General features: G+C 52.6%; 1 protein-coding gene across 3 annotated transcripts; it reads left to right on the forward strand.

The window, feature by feature from the left end:
- Positions 1 to 617: 617 nt before the first annotated feature.
- On the forward strand, positions 618 to 22355 carry XRCC1 (X-ray repair cross complementing 1). 3 transcript variants are annotated; one of them, XM_036834123.1, is made up of 17 exons: positions 620 to 753; positions 1610 to 1702; positions 8747 to 8857; positions 15394 to 15552; positions 16467 to 16541; positions 16638 to 16743; positions 16942 to 17051; positions 17133 to 17238; positions 17644 to 17902; positions 18202 to 18318; positions 19216 to 19309; positions 19468 to 19600; positions 20036 to 20087; positions 20180 to 20316; positions 21547 to 21637; positions 22039 to 22114; positions 22220 to 22355. In XM_036834123.1, exons 1-17 carry the CDS (start codon positions 703 to 705, stop codon positions 22331 to 22333), a joined length of 1884 nt encoding a protein of 627 aa, XP_036690018.1. In that variant the 5' UTR covers positions 620 to 702; the 3' UTR covers positions 22334 to 22355. The 3 variants fall into 3 exon arrangements, with proteins under 3 accessions (XP_036690017.1, XP_036690018.1, XP_036690020.1); XM_036834125.1 differs by having other exon boundaries at positions 648 to 775; XM_036834122.1 differs by having other exon boundaries at positions 618 to 753; positions 16942 to 17238.
- The last annotated feature ends 644 nt before the right edge of the window (positions 22356 to 22999 follow it).

The following is a 22999-nucleotide window of genomic DNA, read 5'->3' on the forward strand; positions in this document are numbered from 1 at the left end:
GGCCTAGTTGCTCCGCGACATGTGGGATCTTCCCAGACCAGGGCTCGAACCCGTGTCCCCTGCATTGGCAGGCGGATTCTCACCCACTGCGCCACCAGGGAAGCCCTTATTTAGGTTCTTTACCCACTCTCTCTGCCTCAGGCATAAGCTTGAGAGATCAGAAATTGTGTGTGTGTGTGTGTGTGTGTGTGTGTGTGTGTGTGTGTGTGTGTGTGTGTGTGTGTGTGTGTTGGTGGCGGGCATGGGGAGGGTAGCCAGCAACCGGTGGAGGGGATCCTGTTGCGGTAGGCTCCAGGCTCCCTGCAAAAATCCACTCAGATTTGCTGGCCTCTTGCTTTCCAGGCTTCAGTTGGGGTGGTGAGGATGGCGAATTTCTTCTGGGGACCAGTCCTGGAGGCCACGCCAGTGCTAGGCGCCCAGAAAACCTAGTGTGAAAGTCACCGGGAGGAGGGGCTAGAGCGCGGTTTGGCCAGAGGGAGGCGGGAAAAGCCCGTTGCTAGGCAACTCAGCCCCTCTCGCTTCTCTCGGGAGAGGCGCACTGGGCTTGCGCAGTGTTGACGCGACCTCCGGCGCGCCGCTGTTTGAAAGGCCCGAGCGTCGTGCGCTTGCGCAGTTAAGCCCGCGCCGGGCGCCCCAGCTGTCTGCACCCTAAACTCAGACCCTCCAGCATCTTCTTGGTCAGGCGAAGCCCACGACGTTGACATGCCGGAGATCCGCCTCCGCCATGTGGTGTCCTGCAGTAGCCAGGACTCGGTGAGGGAGCGGCGTGGAGGAGGTTGGAAGAAGTAAAGGAATTCTTGAGGGGGCTCTAGGAGAACTTTTGGAGTCTAAAAGGGGTTGAACAATAATCAGTATCCGGGCTGCGAAGAAAAAAGAACTTTATTTGGGGTCTTAGGAACCGATATTAGAGAGACACAGATTTCCGTAAAACTGGAAGAGTGTTGGGAGAGAGAGTCAGGGGCTTATGAGGACAAAGGTCACCAGGTGGTTAAAGTTGTCTAGAGAGAATTGTAATTGCCTCTGATACAAGAAATATTTGGCTTTAAAAAATAGGCTGTCATGAGTTACTTTACGGTAAAGGTCCCATAAATAGATAGGCCGTCATGAGTTACTTTATGGTAAGTGTCCGATAAGTATCCTGAGTTTCTGGTAGACGTTCTGGATGCCTGTGTTTACTGCCATAAGTGGTCAAAAGGTCACATTCCATCCAGGCTGAGACCTGCCTGGTCACAATTCCTCAGTGGCCTCCCAGCTCCATTTTAGAGGAGCCCTTTTAGCACTACCGACTTCATTTTGATTTTCCTTTCACAAAAGGGACTTGGTGGAATTCTAAGGAGGGTCATGGGAGAATTTCTCAGAGGCCATAAGGGAATTCTAGAGAGATGTGGAATAGAGGAACTTCCAGAGAGAAAAGGAGGGCTAGGGGAGCTTCCTCGGAAGGCCCAGGGGTGAATTTCCAGGGGAAAATGCTGTAGGGGACTCAAGGCAGAGTGTGTGGGGATTAATAGGGAAACTTAAATCCGGGGGATCTCAATGGAATAATCTGAGAGCTGGGGACCTAGCTCTCATCTCTGTACCCTAACTTTCCCTTTCCCACTCTTCTCTCCAGACCTACTGTGCAGAAAACCTTCTCAAGGCAGACACTTACCGAAAATGGCGGGCAGCCAAGGCGGGCGAGAAGACCATCTCTGTGGTGCTCCAGGTGATTCTGCCCCACCCCCCCACCCCCATCTTCTTAGTAGGAGTCTGGAGACCCAGGGTCCTGACTCTGCTCTGGAGTTAACTGGCAGTGAGTGGAGGCACTTTCCCTTTGGGCGTCAGCTTCCTCACCCGGAAAATGAGCAGTGTGATCCCGGGGAGAAAGGTGATCCAAGCACTAGGCCAGGGATGAATCGCTGTGTGGCCCAGGTAGGTTGCTGCTACTTTCGGGGCCTCAGTTTCCTCAGCTGGAACAGAGCGAATCATTGCCATGTATCCTGCCTTCTAAAGTCTCTGGGCTCAGGGCTGGAAGGTGTCTCATATCATCTAAGCCAATCAACCTCATTTTATTTTTTTATTTTAAAAAATATTTATTTACTTATTTGGCTGCGCTGGTCTTAGTTGTGGCAGGCGGGATCTAGTTCCCTGACCAGGGATCCAGCCCGGGCTCTCTGCATTGGGAGTGTGGAGTCTTAACCACTGGACCACCAGGGAAGTCCACAATCAACTTCATTTTAAAGATGAGGAAACTGGGGCATAGGGCAGGGCGAAGTGAAGTGGCCAGTCTAAGCTACCATGTCTGGAATGCTGAGCGCTTTGGTACATTCTCTGTGAAGTTGGAGGGAGGCAAAGAGGAAAGGGTAGTTTGACCCAGGATGGTTACAGAATTCCAAACAGGCTGTTCCTCTCCGGCATAAGAAACTGGTGGGAGAAGCGAGCTAGGTGTGTTGCCAAGCATCTGCTCTTTGCCAGGTGCCGCCGGCCTCGGTGTTTTACCTGTGTGACCTGACTCTTCATGGAGTTGGATAATGTAGGGACTGTTATCACCACTAATAAATGGCGTTGCTAAGACCTGAACCTATTGTGGGTGTTCTTAGCCACTTTGTCACGCTGCTTTGTGTTCATACCTTGGCTTTCTTGATTTTGGCCACATTCCTCCCTTCTGAATGTAGGGGGTGTTTGGGGAGGGATGTTGGGGGCAAGGCTTACCTGATTGAGTTAAAACATATGATTGTCTCTGTCTTGCCCAGTGGTTCTGGAAAAGTTTTGGTTCACAGAACCTTTTGAGAATTAGGGAGAAACTGAGAATTCTCTTCCCAGGAAAAATACACAGCCCCACAAGATTTTCTGAATGATTTTAGGAATTTAAATATCTCCTAGGTCCCTAACATAGTAAGAATAATGAGAGCCAACATTTATTCAACATTACAGCTGCCTGGGAATTCCCTGGTGGTCCAGTGGTTAGGACTCCATGCTCCAAGGGCCCGGGTTCAATCCCTGGTCAGGGAACTAAAAGAACAAAAATTACAACTGCCGGTCACCATTCTAAACACTTCACGTGGGTTAATTCATTGAATCCTCATAAAAACCCCATGACCTCGAGTCTTTTATTATCCCCTTTTACAAGGAAGAAACTAGGCCCAGAGAGGTTATACAACTTGCCTAGAGCCAGTGTTTTTATATTAGTCTTGGGACATGGATTCAAGACCCCACATGTCCCTCTTACTCACCCTGTGACCTCAGGCAAATGGTTTCTTTCCTCTGAACCTGTTTTCTCATCTGCCCATTGGGAATAATGTGATCTGAGCCCAGGGTTGTTGTGAAAATCCCGTGATGTAATGTTTGCAAAAGTGCCGTGTCAGCAGGCAGGTGTTTGTGTAAAGGGAGGGATTCGTGTGTTCATTACTGGGCGATGATTCTGCTGGGCTCTCTTATGATCAGGAACATCCCATTTGGGTCTGCACCCCAGTTGCAGTGGGAGCAAGAAGAGACAGGATATGGGGAGTGAGGGTGCCAGAGGAGCCAGACAAGGCACAGGGTTCTCTGGCCTGGGAGACCAAAGGGGATATTGCAGCTGTCACCAAAGTGGGAAGCCTCGAGAAGGGGCAGCTTGAGAAGGTGATACATTGGTTGGGATGTCCGGGTTTGCTATGACTTTGGGACATCCAGGGGACAGCTAGCGATTGGACATGGAGCTGCAGATAGGGCTGTAGGAGTTGTCAGCACAGGGACAGGCCCTGGAGACTTGGGAGTGGATGGATTCATTTGTTCATTCATTCATAGAAGCGCCTTCTGTAGGCCCAGCACTGTTTTAGGTACTGGGGCATAGTGCAGTGGACAGCACAAGACAAACGTACGTCAGTCCTGTGGAGACTTTACGTTGGCAAGGAAAGACTGACAGGTTAATAATAAGTAAAATGTACGTATGTCAGGTGATGAGTGCTAGGGAGGAAATTACATGGTTAAGAGAAGCGAGGAGGGACTTCCCTGGTGGCACAGTGGTTAAGACTCTGCGCTCCCAATGCAGGGGGCTGGGGTTCGATCCCTGGTCAGGGCACTAGATCTCACGTGCGTGCCGCGACTAAGAGTTCACGTGCCACAACTAAGGAGCCCGTGGGCCACAACTAAGGAGCTGGTGAGCCGCAAGTAAGGAGCCTGCCTATCGCAACTAAGACCCAGTGGAACCAAATAAATAAATAAATAAATATTAAAAAAAGAAAACACAGAAATGAGAAATACCTCCAGTGGGAGATGAGGCAGTGGCAAAAGATTTTTTTCTAAATACGGCGTTAGGGAAGGCCTTCCTGAGAAGCTAACCTTCAAGCAGAGTGAGTTATGCAGGCACCTGGGAAAGAAACAGAGTCCAAGGCAGGCTGGCGCCTGGTAGGCTGGTGTCTGGTGGGCTGGAGGGACAACAGCAAGCCCTGTGTGTGGGTGGAGTGGAGTTGACAGGGGAGAGGGGTAGGAGCTGATGGGGTGGGGGTAGAGGACCCCTAATCTACGTAAGGCCTAAAAGCCATTGTAAGGATTTAAGCATTTACTCTGCATGAGATAGGAGCCGTGGAAGACCTCTGAGCAGAGGAGGAACAGAATGTGACTTAGGTTCTCACAGAATCTTCTATTTATTTATTTATTTATTTATTTATGGCTGTGTTGGGTCTTCGTTGCTGTGTGCGGGCTTTCTCTAGTTGCGGGGAGCGGGGGCTACTCTTCATCGCGGTGCATGGGCCTCTCACTGTCGCGGCCTCTCTTGTTGCGGAGCACAGGCTCCAGACGCGCAGGCTCAGTAGTTGTGGCTCACGGGCCTTGTTGCTCCGTGGCATGTGGGATCTTCCCAGACCACGGCTCGAACCCATGTCCCCTACATTGGCAGGCAGATTCTCAACCACTGCGCCACCAGGGAAGCCCTGGAACAGTTTTTTTAATAAGATGTCTCTGGGACTTTGCAAACCTTCCATGTCTCATTTCTTCCACTGTCGTGAGTTCTGTCTTCCTGGGAAAGGTGCACAGAAACCTGGGCCACAGATGACTCATCTTGTGCTTAAGCCTTTCTCCTAACAGGTGATCCTTACTGAACACTCACTTCTTTTTTCTTGAGATAAAATTCACGTAACGTAAAGGTCATTATTTTAACCATTTAAAGTGTACAGTTCAGGGTTTTTTAGTATATTGACAATGTTATGCATTCATTACTGCTGTCTAATCCAGAACATTTTCACCACCCCAAAAAGAAACCGAAAACCATTAAGTGATCACTCCCTATTCCCCTCTCCCCAGGTTGCCGCTGGCAACCACCGATGTACTTTTTTTTAAATAGGGAATTCAATTGTTTATTTTATTTTTTTTCACTCAAGTGAATTTACTGAATTAATCTGCATTTAACACTGCTGGTGTACATTTAAATCAACACTTGATATTAACCTTCTTTTTAATTTTTAAATCTTCAAGAAAAAAATATATTACTATTTTAGTTTAAACTTAAAAAAATATATTCATTAATTTATTTTTATTTGGTTGTGCTGGGTCTTAGTTGTGGCAGGCGGGCTCCTCAGTTGCAGCTCACCGGCTCCCCATTTGCAGCACGTGGACTCCTTAGTTGAGGCCAGTGAGCTCCTTAACTGTGGCTCGAGAGCTCCTTAGTTGAGGCCAGTGAGCTCCTTAGCTGTGGCTCGAGAGCTCCTTAGTTGCGGAGGCGGGCTCCTTAGTTGTGGCACGCGAACCCTTAGTTGCGGCATGCACATGTGATCTAGTTCTCTGACCAGGGATCAAACCCGGGCCCCCCACATTGGGAGCATGGAGTATGAACCACTGCGCCACCAGGGAAGTCCCTCCAATTTTTTTAAATTGAAGTATAGTTGATTTATAATGTTGTGTTCGTTTTAGATTTTTTTTCAGATTCTCTTCCGTTACAGGTTACTACAAAATATGAAGTACAGTTCCCCGTGCAATACCGTAGGTCCTTGTTGGTTTTCTACTTTATATGCACTAGCGTGTGTATGTTTCACTGAGGTACTTTTTGTCTCTGTGGACTTGTCTCTACCGGACATTTATATGAATAAGACCCTAGAATGTATGGCCTTTTGTGTCTGGCTCCTTTCACTCAGCATCGGGTTTTCTGGGTTCCTACATGTTGTAGCTTAGATCAGTGCTTCATTCCTTTTTACAGCTGAATACTGTTCCGTTGTAGGGAATATCATACAGTGTGTATCCATTCATAAACTGATGGGCATTTAGGTTGTTTCCATGTTTTTATAAGAGATTTTTTATTTATCAAAAGAAAGACAGGGGAGTATATGTGTGTGTTTAAAGTAGAAGTAGTCGTATATGAAATAAGAACCATTCATTAAAATACAAATATATACAGCCTACTAGATGGAGGGCCCCATGCTTTAAATGTGGGAGAGGCAGAGATTTTTTTTTTTTTTCAGCCACGCCCCATGGCATGCGGGATCTTAGTTCCCCGACCAGGGATCGAACCCTTGCTCCCTGCAGTGGAAGCTCAGAGCCTGAACCACTGGGCCGCCAGGGAATTCCCAAGCTGTTGAGTTTTTATGTCAAGGATTGAAAGTGGGGAATTGGGAAGCAGTGTTAGCTTGTCGTCAGGCAGTTGGGTCTGAATTTCTCTGCCAGTCACTAGCTATGTGTGACGTGTGAGCCATTTATTTACCTGTCTGAGCCTCAGTTTCCCCATCTGTAAAGCTGGGAGAGTTACAGACCCTTCCTTCCAAGGTGGTTGTGAGGATTCAGTGATGCCTGGCCCAGGAAGAGCTTAGCTAAGTGTGGTAGGCAGAATAATGCCCCCCAGTAGATATCCACATCCTAATCCCAGAACCTGTGAATATGTCCTTTACATGGCAAAAGGGACTTTGTGGATGTGATGAACTGAGGATCTTGAGATGGTGAGATTGGCCTGGATGATTGGGGCGGAGGTGTGTGTGTGTGCAGCGTAATCACAAGGGTCCTTGTAAGGGAAGGAGGGAGGCAGGAGAACCAGAGTCAGAGGAGATGTGAAGACGGAAGCAGAGGTTGGAGCAATGCCATTGCTGGCTCCAAAGATGGAGGAAGGGGCCACAGCCGAGGAGTGCAGGGGCCTCTAGAAACTGGAAACAAGACAAGGAAACGGGCTTCCCTGGTGGCGCAGTGGTTAAGAATCCCCCTGCCAATGCAGGGGACACGGGTTCGAGCCCTGGTCCTGGAAGATCCCACATGCCACGGAGCAACTAAGCCCGTGCGCCACAACCACTGAGTCTGCGAGCTTAGAGCCCGTGCTCCGCAGCAAGAGAAGCCACTGCAATGAGAAGCCCGCGCACCTCAATGAAGACCCAACGCAGCCAAAAATAAATTAAATAAAATAAATTAATTTTTTAAAAAAGTTTTAATAATTAAAAAAAAAAAGACAAGGAAACGATTCTCCCCCAGAAGTTCTAGAAGGAATGCAGCCCTGCTGACACCTTTATTTTAGCCCAGCCAGGTTACCTGGGCGCCAGCTGTGTGACCTCAGGGAAGTGATACAACCGCTTCCTGCCTCCATTTGTTTACGTGTGAAATAGAGATAATAATAGCTCCTGTCTCGCAGAGCTGTGGGGCGGAGAGAAGATACAGGTATTACGGGTCTGCCACGTCTGAGCACTTAGATGTCCGCTGCAATGGCTGTGGGTTGTGGTTAGTACGTGTCATCTAGACTCCCTTCGGAAGGAGGACTATTATGATGACCCTCCCCTTTCACTTGTGAGGAAACTGCAGCTCAGAGAGGTTATACGCCACCCAGGGCTGCACCGCTTGGAAGTGGCAGGGCTGGATTTGAAGTCAGGCCGGCCTCCCCACAAGCCCAGGCTCCTTCCTTCCCTGGAGGGATGTTCCTGCCTGCAGCAGCGTGCAGGCAGTGTCCGGGCCGCCTCCCGACTGGGAGGTGACAGGGCAGATCGGACCGTCAGATGATCCTGGTGTAGGGTGGCAGACTAGCTACCTTTGGGGGTCGTAGTAACTTGTCATTCTAGGAGCCAAATGAAAGATCCCCAGAGTGGAAAGCAGGAGGCTTGCTTCAGCCGTTCCTAACTGCCTTCCACCCCCACCTGGCCTTTACTGTGAGACAGAAATGGCAGAAACTTTGGGGGAAGTCACCCTACAGTCAGCTCTTTCCTTCTTTTGACAAATAGTCATCAAGCAGCGACTAATATTGCCTCCTGACTGGCAGTGGCAGGGTGCCTGCTACATGCCAGGCCCTGAGGCCGTAGTATTTATGTGCGTAATCCTAGATAGGGTGATCATCCCCACTTTACAGGTGAGGAAACTGAGGCTCCAAGAGGTGAGCTGACAAGGCCATATAGCTAGCGTGTGGCAGAGCTGGGACTCAAACCCAGGAATCAGTGGTGAGCAAAACCAGACTAGGCCCCTACCCTCAGGGAGCTTCCCCGGAGCCCTGTGTGATTGGGGTTGGGGGTGACAGATGTGCCATTTGTCTGCATAGTGCCACCAAGGAGAGCTCCATGGTGGCGGGTTAGAGGCCCATCCGGCAGAGTGTGGCGGAGTCAGGGAAGCGGGTGTGGGAGCTTATGCAGTCGGTCGGTGAATATTTTCGAGCTCTGACTCTACACCCTGTGCTGCGCGCAGGGGACACAGTGGCCCCACTCAGCCCTGTCTTCACTGTCACCGAGTTGACTTTGCAAGGAGACGGGGGGGGCCGGATGGGGGTCATCCATCTTCCAAGGTCCCGCAGGGAGCTGGGGAGGCAGAGCAGCACTGACAGTGCGCTTTCCCGCCCCTGCAGTTAGAGAAGGAGGAGCAGATACACAGCGTGGACATCGGGAACGACGGCTCGGCCTTCGTAGAGGTGCTGGTGGGCAGCTCAGCCGGAGGGGCCGGGGAGCAGGACTACGAGGTAAGCAGGGCCTTGGGGTGGGCCCCCTGCTGATCCCTGCCCCAGGTGCCCCCAGCGAGGCCCCAGGCCTCCCCGGCGCCAGGCCAGGGTGGAGGCGAGTCACTGTGACCGTGGCCCTCTGGAGGAGCCCAGGGTTCCAGGAGACAAAGAGCAGACCCAGGTGATGAGCTGTGTGGGGCAGGGACCGGGGGCGCAGGGAGGGGGCTGAAATTGCAACATGGTTGCAGAAACAACCAGAGGCACCTGTTTGTTCTACCATTCAGTCTGCTGCTTGAGAGCAAAACTCCTTTTTTTCTGGTCCCAGAACTTCTCAGAGATGTCGCAGCCAATTGAGATTCCGAATTGCTTGGGGTGCCTCTCTTAGTTACTTTATTTGTGACAAATGTTTACAAGCCTTTTGCCCTATTACAAATACGGTAAGTCCCTTACATATGAATGAGTTCCGTTCCGAGAGCCCGTTCGTAAGTCCAGTTTGTTCATAAGTCCAACAAAGTTAGCCTAGGTACCCAACTAACACAATAGTATAGTACTGTACTGTAATAGGTTTATAATACTTTTCACACAAATAATACATAAAAAACAAACACACAAAATAAAACATTTTTAATCTTACAGTAGAGTACCTTGAAAAGTACAGTAGTACAGTACAACAGCTGTCATACAGGGACACAGTCGCATCTTTGAAAGTTCACAACTTGAAAGTTTGTATCTAGGGGACTTACTGAATTTTAAAAATTGGCCCAATCTGCTTCCCTGGTGGCGCAGTGGTTGAGAATCTGCCTGCCAATGCAGGGGACACGGGTTCGAGCCCTGGTCTGGGAAGATCCCACATGCCGCGGAGCAACTAGGCCCGTGAGCCACAACTACTGAGCCTGCGCGTCTGGAGCCCGTGCTCCGCAACAAGAGGGGCCACGACAGTGAGAGGCCCGCGCACCGCGATGAAGAGGGGCCCCCGCTTGCCGCAACTAGAGAAAGCCCTCGCACAGAAACGAAGACCCAACACAGCCATAAATAAATAAATAAATAAACCCAAAAAAGTTTAAAAAAAAAAAAAAATTGGCCCAATCCTTTTTTTAACCGGTTGAATGAATTCGAGCCGGAGTGGTGAGATCATAATGAGCCAGCTGGTCAATCAGCGAATTGATTTTGGGTAAAAATAAACCTACTGTGAAAAAGAGAGGTTACAATTTTAAGTGAACAAATCAGTTTTCTACAAGATACGGTTTTTTTTCTTGCAGTGAGAAATTGTTTTCAATTGAGGTATATTTCTCATATAATAAAACGCACAGGTCAGCGTTTTGATAGATGTACACACCTGCGTAACCGTCCCCCAGATCAAGACGTAGAGCATCGCCGGCCTTCCTGAAAGTTCCCTCGTGTCCCTTTGCAGTCACTCCTGCCACCCTCAGCTCAGATCACCACTGATCTCTTTTCTTGCCTGTCCTAGAATTTCACATAAGTGGAATTTTATAGCATGTGTTCTTTTTTTGTGGCTGGCTTTACTCAACATACTGTTTTTTTGATGTTCTAACATATCATATATATGTCAGTGGTCTGTTCCACCTTATTGTTGAGCAGTCTCACTGTAAGTGTAGATCTCAATTTGTTCATCCATTCTCTTGTTGACGGGCATCTGGGCTGTTGCCGCTTTTTTTTTGGCCATGCTGTGCAGCCTACAGGATCTTAGTTCCCCAACCAGGGATTGAACCCAGGCCCCAGCAGTGAAAGTGCTGAGTCCTAATCACTGGACCGCCAGGGAACTCCCCACCATTTTTTTTTTAATAAATTTATTTTATTTATTTATTTTTGGCTGCATTGGGTCTCTGTTGCTGTGTGCGGGCTTTCTCTAGTTGCGGCGAGCGGGGGCTACTGTTTGTTGCGTTGCGCGGGCTTCTCATTGCGGTGGCTTCCCTTGTTGCGGAGCACGGGCTCTAGGCGCGCAGGCTTTAGTAGTTGTAGCACACAGGCTCCGTAGTTGTGGCTCCTGGGCTCTAGAGCGCAGTCTCAGTAGTTGTGGCGCACAGGCTTAGTTGCTCCATGGCATGTGGGATCTTCCCAGACCAGGGCTCGAACCCGTGTCCCCTGCATTGGCAGGCGGATTCTTAACCACTGCACCACCAGGGAAGTCCACCACTTTTTGACTATTATGAAAAAAGCTGCTGCGAACATTCTTGTACAAGCCTCTGTATAGGGATCTCTTTTAGGTAAATACCTAAGAGTCGAATTGCAGGGTCTTCAGGTAGATATATGTTTTAACCTTATTAGAAATGGACAGTTTTCCAAAATGGTTGCACCAGTTTATATTCCCTTCAGCAGTGTACGAGTTCTCTTTGCTTCCCATCCTTACTTCTGCTTGATATTGCCAGTCTTTTAAATGCATGCGTGTTGAATTTTATCAAGTGCTTTTTCCACCTTACAAGGTACATTTTAACCAGTGAGGTTTTCCTTGAACACACATTCTTATTCTAAAGGTTCTAGGGAATTCCCTGGCGATCCAGTGGTTAGGATGCCACGCTCTCACTGCCGAGGGTCCAGATTCCATCCCTGGTCGGGGAACTAAAATCCCACAAGCTGCGTGGTGTGGCCAAAAAGATAATAATAATAAAATAAAAGTTCTATAAGTTGTAAGAAGACAAACTAAGGCACATTATGTTTTGAAGAGTTTATTTGAGCTAACAATTCAAATCAGACAGCCAAAACTGAAAAATGATTAGGGGTGCTGTGTGGATGGGCTAGGACAGAGATTTTTAGAGAGAAAACAGGGAAGCAAAGCAAAGCAATTATTTAATTGGCTAGAGCTTAAATGGTTCCCTTACTTGGGAAAATCTAGTGACTTGACTTGGCTCTTCACGATTAGTTGATTTCATTTTCTTAGATTCGAGTTCACCAACTCTGGCTTAGATTTTGGTTGGTTTACTTAGGCTACCTAAGGCACTAGAGTCACTGAGTCTAATGGCCTCCCTGTTTAAAATTTTAAATAAAATCAACGGTCTTTGGAACTATAAAAAAAAAGTTTTCTGTTCTTCTTGGCAAACAGATTTAGATCAAAATTCTACTTTATGATTATGGGAACAGAGTAAGTGCATTTTTAGCTAAAACTTTATCTAATCGGGCGTGTGAATCTTTATTATTCTTATCTTATCTACCTAGAAAGGTGGAATGGTTAGCTTAGGGCTTGATCTTTTCAGAGTCTGAAAACCCCTATGTCGATAGTCTCCCATTCTCTCAAGATTTTTAATTAAACTTCTGCTGGAAGTTTTGTTATAACTCCTAGCCAAGACTGAATTAAAGACTCTGGGCCTTATAAGGTCTGGCTTCTGCCCAGAGACTAGATACGGTTGGAAGAGCCAAGAAAGAAAAGGAAAAAGGGCCGAGCAGGGCTGGTCCACGTTGATGTCACCCATACAAACCAAGCCAAAGGCACATATTTTAATAACTAGTGACATTTTCTACAAAATCATCAACATTAAAAAAAATATTTATTTATTTATTTGTTTATTTGGCCGCGCTGGGTCTTGGTTGCGGCATGCGGACTTCTTAGTTGCGACATGTGGGATCTAGTTCCCTGACCAGGGATCAAACCTGGGCCCCCTGCCTTGGGAGCATGGAGTCTTAACCACTGGATCGCCCGGGAAGTCCCAACATTTTTTTTTTTAACCCCTCCACGTTCTGCAAAGGGGATATCTAAGCTTGCAAGGTTAACACAGTCTAGAGAATAAAGGTTTAATCCTAGAACCTTAAAGACAGTATTGGATAATAAAGCAACTGGAGTTGTTTTCTCTTCACAATGAATGGGAGGAGAGTATATTCAGAGGGAGGCTCCCCCTTAGGGTGGGTGGCAGCTGCCAGCCACAGCTTGTGTTGCCCCTTCATTTAGTCACTAGATGGTAATTCAGCTCTCCCATCGGCTCAAAATCAGCCCTTTTATAAACAAGTGTAGTCAAGGCCAGGGAGCTGGCTTCCCTTCTGTATAATTTTTGTCATCTTTGCTGTTTCCTGTTCATAATCAAGAGCTGAGCACAGAGATACCTAGTTACAGTCTATGTTTTTCTCAGAAAAAAGCTTTTGTTTTCTAATTTCACAGCATGTCAGTTAGAAAAGAGACTAAGTAACAGATTATACCCAACTAAAGATGGCTTACTGCCTAAGAATATTTATTGTTTCCTTAGGAGGGAAGTCCAGCATTAGGCAGACCCAGAGTTGATTGGGCAACTGAACAAAGTCAGGGTGCTTGGTTGGGCACCTCTTGATTCTTTTGGTCTTGCCCACATGGTTACAAGATGGTTGCCATTGCTCCATCCATCACCTAGTAGCATCCATAGCAGAAAGTGGAGGAGTGGAATGGCAGAAAAGCAGTGGTTTTCTTCCATCCTCTGTTTCTCTTTAATGAAGAAGGAAAATCTTTCCCAAAAGGCTCCAGCAGCCTTCCTCTTAACATCGAATTGCCCATCCTTGGACCAGCCACTGGCAGAGGAAATCAGACCACTTGGACCAATCATGGTTCATCCCTTAGTGTTGGGCATGCAGCTCTTCCACTGCTTTTCAAAACTGCCTGGTCAGTTTTTGTTCCTGCATCATACTGTTAATAGCTCCGTTTATTTCTTTAGACTATTAAACACAATTACTTTTATATTGTGTGTTTGATAATGTCAATATGTGCAGTCTTTGTGGGTCTGAGTCTGCAGTTTGTGGTTTCTCCTGACCCTAAATCATGGCAGCCTGTTTCCTCATGCCTCATGGGTGTGTGTGTGTGTGTGTGTGATTGTTAATTCTTCTTTTGGGGAACGTATCTGTGGGAATTCTTTGAGGGCCTGGTTTGAAGTACGTTCCTCCAAAGAGGATTTGCCCCGGCATCAGGTGATACTACATACGTGGGACCACTTAAAATTTTCACCTTGGGTTTTTCCACGCAGATAACTAGTGTGGATTTTTACTCCAAATCCTTGAGAGTACAGACCTGCGGTTAGGAGTCTCCAGAGAGAATTTTTCAGCTTTTCTCTGCTGTCCCCCCAGAGCTAAAGCCTCCCACTGACTCTCCCCACAAGGCACACTTCTCCCTAATTTACCCACAGAAGGTGCTGCCCGTTGGAGAGGCCCAGCTCTCTGCTCGGTGGCGTGGTCCCTAAGATGCCTTTCTTCTTGACTTGGAGCACAGGCTTTCTTTCCTGGTCCCTCCTGCTCCCACCACCTAGAGCCCTTTAAAGTCAAGCTCTCTGCCACCTGGAGTCAGCAACGGGGCAAACACCAACATCGGTGCCACCCACTGTATCAGTCAGGGTCCCACCAGGAGACTGAAACCACACCAGTTAGTTTAACAGAGAGAATTAACGTAAAGAATTAGTAACGAGGTATTGAACTGAAGAGGCCAGAAGACTAAGGTAGGACGCGGAAGCAACTGCAGGGAGCAGTCACCACCCTTAGGGTTGGAGGAACAAAAGGAAGAGGTTGGCATGACTGAAGGGTAGACGTTTCGAAGCTTGGAGGTGGGGCCCTTGGAGCTGAAACTCAGACCCTGAGGAAGGGGAGCTCCCTGGCTGGTTCTGGTATGTCCCTGAGAGGGTGCAGTGAGGCCAGTTCTGCAGGTGTTGGGAAGCTGCAAACTGGATTCATCTGCCGCCCCGGGGGAAGAACAGCTGCAGACGAAGGAGGGAAGCACACCTGGGCACTGCTCGGGGGATCTGCAGGAAGGCTCAGATCCCGCCTCCCTCCTCCAGCCTTGCAGCCTGTCTCTCTAGCTCCCCCTGCTGGCAGAGCCTGACAAAGAGCGGCTGGAGATTAGAAATGTCCCCAGCATCCCAGAGCTGAGCCACCAAGGGTGGGGTGTTTTGTTTTGTTTTGTTTTGTTTTTCTTTTAAAAATATTTTTTGGTTTTTCTTCTTTTTTATTTTTTCTATTTTATTTTATTATTTATTTATTTTGTTTGTTTGTTTTTTGAGGGCGGGTTTGAACTGAGAGACAGTCACTTAGTAATGGGTGCAGCTCCCCTGCCTCTTTGGATTCTGCACTGTAATTTCTGGCCTCAAATATTTCCCTTCTGCTGACTCAGCTGTGCATTTCAAAAAGGTGTTTGAGGGAATTCCCTGGTGGTCCAGTGGTTAGGACTCCACGCTTTCACTGCCAAGGGCACAGGTTCAGTCCCCGGTCAGGAAACTAAGATCCCACAAGCTGTGTGGTGCAGCCAAAAAAAACAGAATATAATAAGGTGTTTGAATATTGTGCCAGTCATTGTGAATATCCTGTGCTGGGAGGGCTCCTGAAGCTCCCTATCCTGAGGGTTCCCGCCATGTGGCCAGATGTGGAAGACTCTGGAAGAGTTTAGAGAAGTGGAATAGAAGGATCCCTCTGGGGCCTGTGTCAGGGAAGGACTGACTGGAGGCCCAGAAATGAGAAGGGTCTAGAGGCCTTGAGGCAGGTTGAGGTACAGCTGGATCTGGCGACTCCCTGGTCCCTGCTCAGGCCCCTGCCCTCTTCCAGCCCCTAGGAGGTGTCACTGAAACCAGCCAGGCCTGGTTCTCATCCTCTGTGCCTTTTCCCAGGTCCTTCTGGTCACCTCGTCTTTCATGTCCCCTTCCGAGAGTCGCAGTGGCTCAAATTCCAACCGCGTTCGCATTTTTGGGCCCGACAAGTTGGTCCGGGCAGCAGCAGAGAAGCGCTGGGACCGCGTCAAAATTGTCTGCAGCCAGCCCTACAGCAAGGTACCCAGGGTGGGAGTGGGGTCCTTGGTCCTGAGCCACGAGAGAGGCGAGAGGCCGATGTTGAGTCCCAGAGGGCTGGGAGGACCGGACAGTTGGTCTCCCCGTGGGACTTCAAGGAGGCTGGGTCCCTGCATTCTCTGAAATTGGTTTGAGGTCCTCCCCGTATAGGAATCTTCGCTTCCTGGAGGAAGATTAGGAAGGATGACCTGCAAGACCTCAGGGGAATTGGGAGGGGGAGCTGCTGACTTGTTGGAGATGGGGCCTTGTAGAATTGGGCCTCAGAGTTAATATCACGAGCTCTGGAGTCGGAACGCTGGTTTAAAACCTGGCTTCTCCACTCCTTAGCTGTGTGACCTCTGGCTTCAGTTTCCTGATCCTTATGGGGTTGCTGTAAGTTAGGGATGCTAAGCTGTGATGACGAGACCCGAGTATGTAATGACAGCACGCAGTAAAGGTATACTTCTTATACCTCTGGATCTGTCCCGGGACGTGCTTGGCCAGTCATCCCGGACCCAGTCTCCTTCCATCTCATGGGTCTGCATCCACCCAGCAGAGGGGGAAAGAGTCTGGAGCATTTCTGACTTCCAGAAGTGATACCCAGCCCTCCCTCCCATTCCACAGGCAGGAATTTGGCACGCAGAGTGGATTCGCTTAGACACCCAGTAGCCTTTGCCAATTGCTCTGAGGCTCAAGGAGCTGGTGCATGTAAAGGGCTTTGCACCGAGCCTGACCCCAAGTTAGGGCTCAATGACAGCTTGCTGTTATTATCCTTGTCATTATCATGGGGGCACTTCCCCAGATGTGTGTGTCCATAGGAGGGAAAGAGCCAGAAAGGGGTTTCTGTAAATAAAAGGGATTGGGGCCAAGCCTTAGTCCTTGGCCCGACTCCCTGATTCCCACCCCTCCTCTCCCAGGATGCCCCCTATGGCCTGAGTTTTGTAAGGTTTCACAGCCCCCCAGACAAAGAGGAGGCCGAGGTCTCATCCCAGGTAAGCTCTACCTGCTACCGCCCAGAGCCTTCTCCCCACCTCTTCACCCCCACCTGCTGACAGCCCTCCCACTGCGCTGACCTTGTGGGACCTTAGAAAGTGACCAAGCTCGGCCAGTTCCGCGTGAAGGAGGAGGATGAGAGCGCCAGCTCCCTGAGACCCGGGGCTCTCTTCTTCAGCCGGATCAACAAGACCCCCCCAGGTGAGTGCGGGAAACCTGGGTCCTGAATGAGTAAAGGCCGGGGGCCTGGACTCCTGGGTCTGAGGGAGGAGGGGCCGGGGGCCTGGACTCCTGGGTCACTCCCGGGTCTTGGGAACAACACTCTGTGTCCCATGGATAGGAGCCGAAGGGTCTGAGGGTCCAGCCCTCTCAACCTGGCTCCACTTTCTCCCTCTGCAGTCGCAGCCAGTGACCCAGCAGGACCCAGCTATGCAGCTGCTACACTGCAGGCCTCCAGTGCCGCCTCCTCGGCCTCTCCGGCCTCCAAGACAGTAGGCAGCACCTCCAAGGTGAGATCATCGGACCCTGGTGGGGTGGAGAGGGAGGAGGTGAGCTGGAGGCCTCAGCCCATCCCACCCCCTCATCCTCAGGAGTCCCCCAGAGGCAAGAGGAAGCTGGATTTGAGCCACGAAGAAAAGAAGACCCCCAGCAAACCGTCCGCCCAGCCCTCACCACCCGCCCTCAAGAGACCCAAATGTGAGCAAACTGGATTCCTTGTTCCCACAGGGGTCTGGGTCCTGGGTCTGGGGGAGGAGGGGCCGGGGGCCTGGATCCTGGGTCTGGGGGGGGAGGGGCCGGGGGCCTGGATCCTGGGTCTGAGGGGGGAGGGGCCGGGGGCCTGGATCCTGGGTCTGGGGGAGGAGGGGCCAGGGGCCTGGACTCCTGGGTCTGAGGGAGGAGGGGCCGGGGGCCTGGATCCTGGGTCTGAGGGGGGAGGGGCCGGGGGCCTGGATCCTGGGTCTGGGGGAGGAGGGGCCAGGGGCCTGGACTCCTGGGTCTGAGGGAGGAGGGGCCGGGGGCCTGGATCCTGGGTCTGAGGGGAGAAGGGCTGGGGGTGTAGCCCTACACCTACTAACTGAATCCACTCCTTGGCCTCCCCAGTGCCAGCTCCCACCCATACCCCAGCCACTGCCCCTGTCCCTGGCGCAGCACGGGGGGCAGCGCCAGGGAAGCCCCGTGGAGAAGGCGCTGAGCCCAGGGCCCCCCGCGCCGGCCCGCAGGAGCTGGGGAAGATCCTCCAGGGTGTGGTGGTGGTGCTGAGTGGCTTCCAGAACCCCTTCCGCTCGGAGCTCCGGGACAAGGCCCTGGAGCTGGGGGCCAAGTATCGGCCAGACTGGACTCCAGACAGCACCCACCTCATGTAGGCCTGCGCCCCCTCCCCACGCTCCCCGCTGCCCCTCCTCTGCCTCCCTTCGTCTCCTCCGTGTTGCCTTCTCTCTGTTACTTCACCTCTCTGTATCCTGTGCCTCTTGTTCTCTTTCTTTTCTTCCCTCTGATTCTTAAGTCTTTCCCTCGGCCTCCCTGTGTCTTTTCTGCTTCTCCCACATCTGCCCCGTGTCTCTCCCTGTCTCTCTCTGTCTCTCTGTGCCCCTTGTCTCTCTTTGCTCTTCACCTCTCAGATCACACCAGGCTGACACCCTCCATTCCGCTCCCTGCCAGCTGCGCCTTTGCCAACACCCCCAAGTACAGCCAGGTCCTAGGCCTCGGAGGCCGAATCGTGCGGAAAGAGTGGGTGCTGGACTGTCACCGCATGCGGCGGCGGCTGCCCTCTCGGAGGTGAGGCCTCACCGCGCGCATGTGGTTTACACACGCACACCCCGACCCTGCCCCTTGTCCCCATGCTGGGCAGTGTCAGGGATCTGGAGAGAAATCAGGCCGGGCCCTGCTGGCCCAGAGTCAGCAGACTTCCCACAGGAGGAGGGGCCGGGCGGGGAGACACCGGGGGGTTGGGGGGGAGTCACGGGGGGCGGTCCGTGCAGGGCTCTGGGAAGTCTGCTTAGCGAAGGAAGAGGACACTGCAGGCTGGAGACACAGCATTCCCAAAGCCTCAGGGCAGAGAGCGGAGTGTTGGGACCCGTTCACATTCCTTCACCCGAAGCCCCTGCTCGGCGCCAGGCTGGGCTGTGCAATGCTGGCCCCGGACGTCGGGTCCTGCCCTCGAAGGCCTCTGACTTCGACGAGGGGCCGGACTTAGCTCTAAAACAGTTTGGAGGCAGGCCCAAGGGGAGGACCGTAGTGAGCTAGGGGTCTTCACGGAAGAACGGGTTCGCCAGGCTGAACAGAGGCCGAGAGCATGCCTGGGCGGAGGAGCCAGGGTTGGGTCAGCCTGGTGTGTGCCCGGAGGAGCTGCAGGGGCACTTAGCGCCTAATGAGAAACTGACTTTGATTCTCAAAGGGGAGAATTATTTCTGGTTTTTTTTGTCGTTCCCTTTCTGAAATGAGTCATTTCTTCCCGAAGAGGGAAGGGAAGCCAGGAAGTGCTCTGGTCTCCGGTGTGGGTGCCTGGGGGTCTCTGGGGCCCTCCCTGGAGCTGGGAGGAGGGGCCACGATTGCCACCCTGAGTATTTAGTAAATACTGAATAAATAGCCAGTGCCTGTTGCTTCCTAAGCCCCCTCCCCACCTCCCCCAGAGGACACATCTGCTGTTTGTCTGAGGCCTGATTCCTCCCCCAGGTACCTCATGGCTGGGCCAGACTCGAGCAGCGAGGACGAGGGGGGCTCTCACGGCGGCAGCAGTGGGGATGAAGCCCCCAAGCCTCCCCGAAAGGTCTGATGCCCCCGGCCTGGGCGGGGGAGGGTGGAGTGGGGGGGGGACATGGGTGTGTCATGGTACCCAAACTCTCCACTCCCGCCTCCTGCAGGCGCCCCCCACGCTCACACCCACGCTGCCCCTTCCGTCCTTGCTGACCCACCCTCCCTCCTCAGCGCCCCCAGACCAAAGCCAAGCCCTCTCAGGCAGCAGGACCTAGCTCACCCCAGAGACCCCCAACCCCAGAAGAGACCAAACCACCCTCACCAGGGCCCCAGGAAGATGCTGACACCAAGGGGGAGCAGTCAGGTCAGAGCCTGAGGGGGGAGGGGCCGGGGGCCTGGATCCTGGGTCTGAGGAGGGAGGGGCCGGGGGCCTGGATCCTGGGTCTGAGGGGGGAGGGGCCGGGGGTCTGGATCCTGGGTCTGAGGGAGGAGGGGCCGGGGGCCTGGATCCTGGCTCTGAGGGGGGAGGGGCCGGGGGCCTGGATCCTGGGTCTGAGGTGGGAGGGGCCGGGGGCCTGGATCCTGGGTCTGAGGGGGGAGGGGCTGGGGGTCTGGATCCTGGGTCTGAGGGGGGAGGGGCTGGATTCCAGGCAATGGATCTAAGCCGATTTGGAGGGCCACTGAGGCTGGGGGTTGGGATGCCTGCGTCTGTGCTCAGGCGTGAGACTGGGAGGGAAGGTTACCAGTCTTCCCAGAAGAGAAGGCAGGGGCCTCGCATTGACTAAGCTTCCATTCGCAGGACAGGACAATGGGGCAGAAGATTCTGGGGACACCGAGGATGAGCTGAGGAGGTAGGGTTTGGGCTGGGGTCAGGGTGGCCCTGGCCGTGGGGGAGGGGCGTCTGGTCTGCATGCTCCTGCCCGACCCCTCTTGGCCTCTCCAGGGTGGCTGAGCAGAAGGAACAAAGGCTGCCCTCCGGCGAGGAGAATGGCAAGGACCCGTACGCAGGGTCCACGGATGAGAACACGGACGATGAAGGTCCCCCGGAGTCTCCCAGTCTGCCGATTCCCGAGCTCCCAGGTGGGAAATCCTCCCTCCTGATGTGGGATTTGGCCCTGTTTCTTCTCTGCCATGACTTGCCCCAGCCCGTCCTGGGATGGCTGCTGCCCCCTGTGACTTGTCTTCCAGGCTCCTCACCCCCAGTCCCTGGCCTTTGCCACCTCCTTGTCCTCTTAGGCCTGTTCCCTTCCCTTCAGCATCCTCTCCTGACTTCCCTCTCTGTCCCTGTCCTGACTTCTGCTGTGACCACTGCCATCACAGCCCAGCCCCAGGCGAGACCCCCTTTGGCTTTCCACTCCCTCACGGGGGGGGCCTCCCACTCCCTAGGCTTCAGGATCACCCAGGGGCTTTTAAAATCTTCAGGTGCCCAGGCTCCACCCCACCGGGTTCAGCTTTGTCAGTGTGTGGCGGGGCCTGGGGAACACAGGTGCTGTGGGCGCTGATCTCTGTTGGGACCTACGTGATGCCAGCATTGTTATTCGTCACCCCAGACATGATCAGGGGGGGCGTGGGGCAGGGCCAGGTCAAGAATGAAAGGAGAGGGGAACTGCCCTGGCGGCCCAGTGGTTAAGACTCTGGAGTCTGTGCTCCCATTGCAGGGGGCGCGGGTTCGATCCCTGGTCGGGGAACTAAGATCCCACATGCTGCGCGGTGAGGCCAAAAAAAAAAGAGAGAGAGAATGAAGGGAGAGCCGGGCAGTCAGAGGGTCTGAGCAGAGGTGAGGGTCAGTGGCCACTGGAAGAATCCGTTTCTGCTTGGTTCCTCATGGGTGATGGGCAGGAAAGTACTTTGATCCTCCAAAGCCCCAAACATGGCATTGGCAAATTGATGGAAAATCGTGTCAAACTGGAACGAAGAACCACCCTGAGGGTCAGAGCCAGAGAAGGCGCTGATTAAAAAGTAGTGGGACAGCCATGGCGAGGAAGTGGCAGGATGTGAAATTTCCAAGCCAGGCCAAGCTAATGAAGTGATTGACCTGGTGTAAGAAACATGTTGCAATAATAGTAATTGCGTCTTTTATCATTCTTGCAACAAAACGAAGCAAAACTCCCCAGAGGCTCAGATGGGTCTGGCCGGGAACGACTGCTTGTCATGGATTATTCCCGTGCCAGGCTGTACACGGACACCCCTTTCCCCCTCCGGCTGCTGCGCCGGCCTTGCTGTTCTGCTTCAGCGTGTTCTGTGGCTCCTGGCTGGTGCCCTGGGACTCCAGGGGCCTCACGCTTGGCTCTCCCGCCATCTCCCCTGCAGACTTTTTCCAGGGCAAACACTTCTTCCTGTACGGGGAGTTTCCGGGGGACGAGCGGCGGACGCTCAGCCGTTATGTCACAGCCTTCAACGGGTCAGTCTCCGGGGACAGGGGAGGCAGGGGAGGAGGTGCGGTAGGTCGTGGGGAGAAGGGCCATCGGGAGGATGGAGAAGGGCGGAGCCCCAGGCTGGGCACAGGCTGTGGAGTTCCGTGCCGGTCCTGCTCACTCTGCTGGGCAGCCCTGGATGCATAGCTTCCCCTCGGGTTCCTCTTCTCTAAAGCGAGGCTCCACACTGCCCTTCTGAAAGGATTGGCGCCTGCGGGAGCTGTCGGTTTCGGGGCTGTGGGGAGCCTGGCACGTGGGAGAGTGGGCGACCCGCAGGCGGCCTATAGGGGACGTGGGTGGGGATGGAGAATGGCCTCTGAGGGTGGTTGGGGAGCAGGGTGTCAAGAGAGGGGACACCGACTCTCTGCCTCTTTTCTTCTCCTGCCAGGGAGCTTGAGGACTATATGAGCGACCGGGTACAGTTTGTGATCACGGCACAGGAGTGGGACCCCAGCTTTGAGGAGGTGAGTCCTGAAGGGGCAGGGAGAGGGAGACCAAACCTGCCCTAGCATCCCCCCGACCCCCTCCTGGCTCACATGTTCCTGCGTGCACCCCACCCCACCCTGCAGGCCTTGATGGACAACCCCTCCTTGGTGTTCGTCCGTCCCCGGTGGATCTACAGTTGCAACGAGAAGCAGAGGCTACTTCCCCACCAGCTGTACGGGGTGGTGCCCCAGGCGTGAAGTATGTGCTCATACGCACGAGGCTTAATAAAGGTGACTTGGTTTGGAGCGGCTGCCCCTCTCACCCGCGTCTCCCGGAACCCACAGCAGGTTCCCCGCTCTCTGTCGTATGTTTGGTTTTGCTTCCCCTCTGAAGGCCGGGTCTTTGGGCTGCCTAACGACTCCTGTGCTGGGGTCCCGGAAAGAACGAAGGGCTCTCTGTCTGGGGTCTGGTAGGGAAGGAGCTCGTTGTCGCTTCTTCGGGGCCCCTCCCCCCTTTGGTGGCAGGTGGCAGGGAATTAGGAATCTGACACTCAGCACCACCCTCAGCTGGTCTGACCCCCCTGGAGCCCATTCCTGCGTCTCGGTTGTCCCTCTGGGGGTCCTGGACTAGGGGCTGGCATATTCATGGGATGGGCCTCTCTCTCTCTAAGTCTCAGCTCTCTGGGCCAGGGACATCTCCCTTTCTCCAGGGCTCTCAGAAGTAGCTGTGAAACCGTCACCAGCCTGGTTTGATATCACCTCATTCGGGAGGTAGAATTGGGGGAAGGGGCATTGTAATCACCCCCCACCAAATCCTGAACCCCCCTCAAGGCTCCACCACATTTAAGGTGGGAACTGGGCGTTGGAGAATCAGGGTAGAAGGTGGGATGGGGCCATGGTGTGGGCGAAGGCCGGGCAGTGGGA

The sequence above is a fragment of the Balaenoptera musculus genome, chromosome 19 (assembly GCF_009873245.2).
Source record: "Balaenoptera musculus isolate JJ_BM4_2016_0621 chromosome 19, mBalMus1.pri.v3, whole genome shotgun sequence".
Taxonomy (NCBI): domain Eukaryota; kingdom Metazoa; phylum Chordata; class Mammalia; order Artiodactyla; family Balaenopteridae; genus Balaenoptera; species Balaenoptera musculus.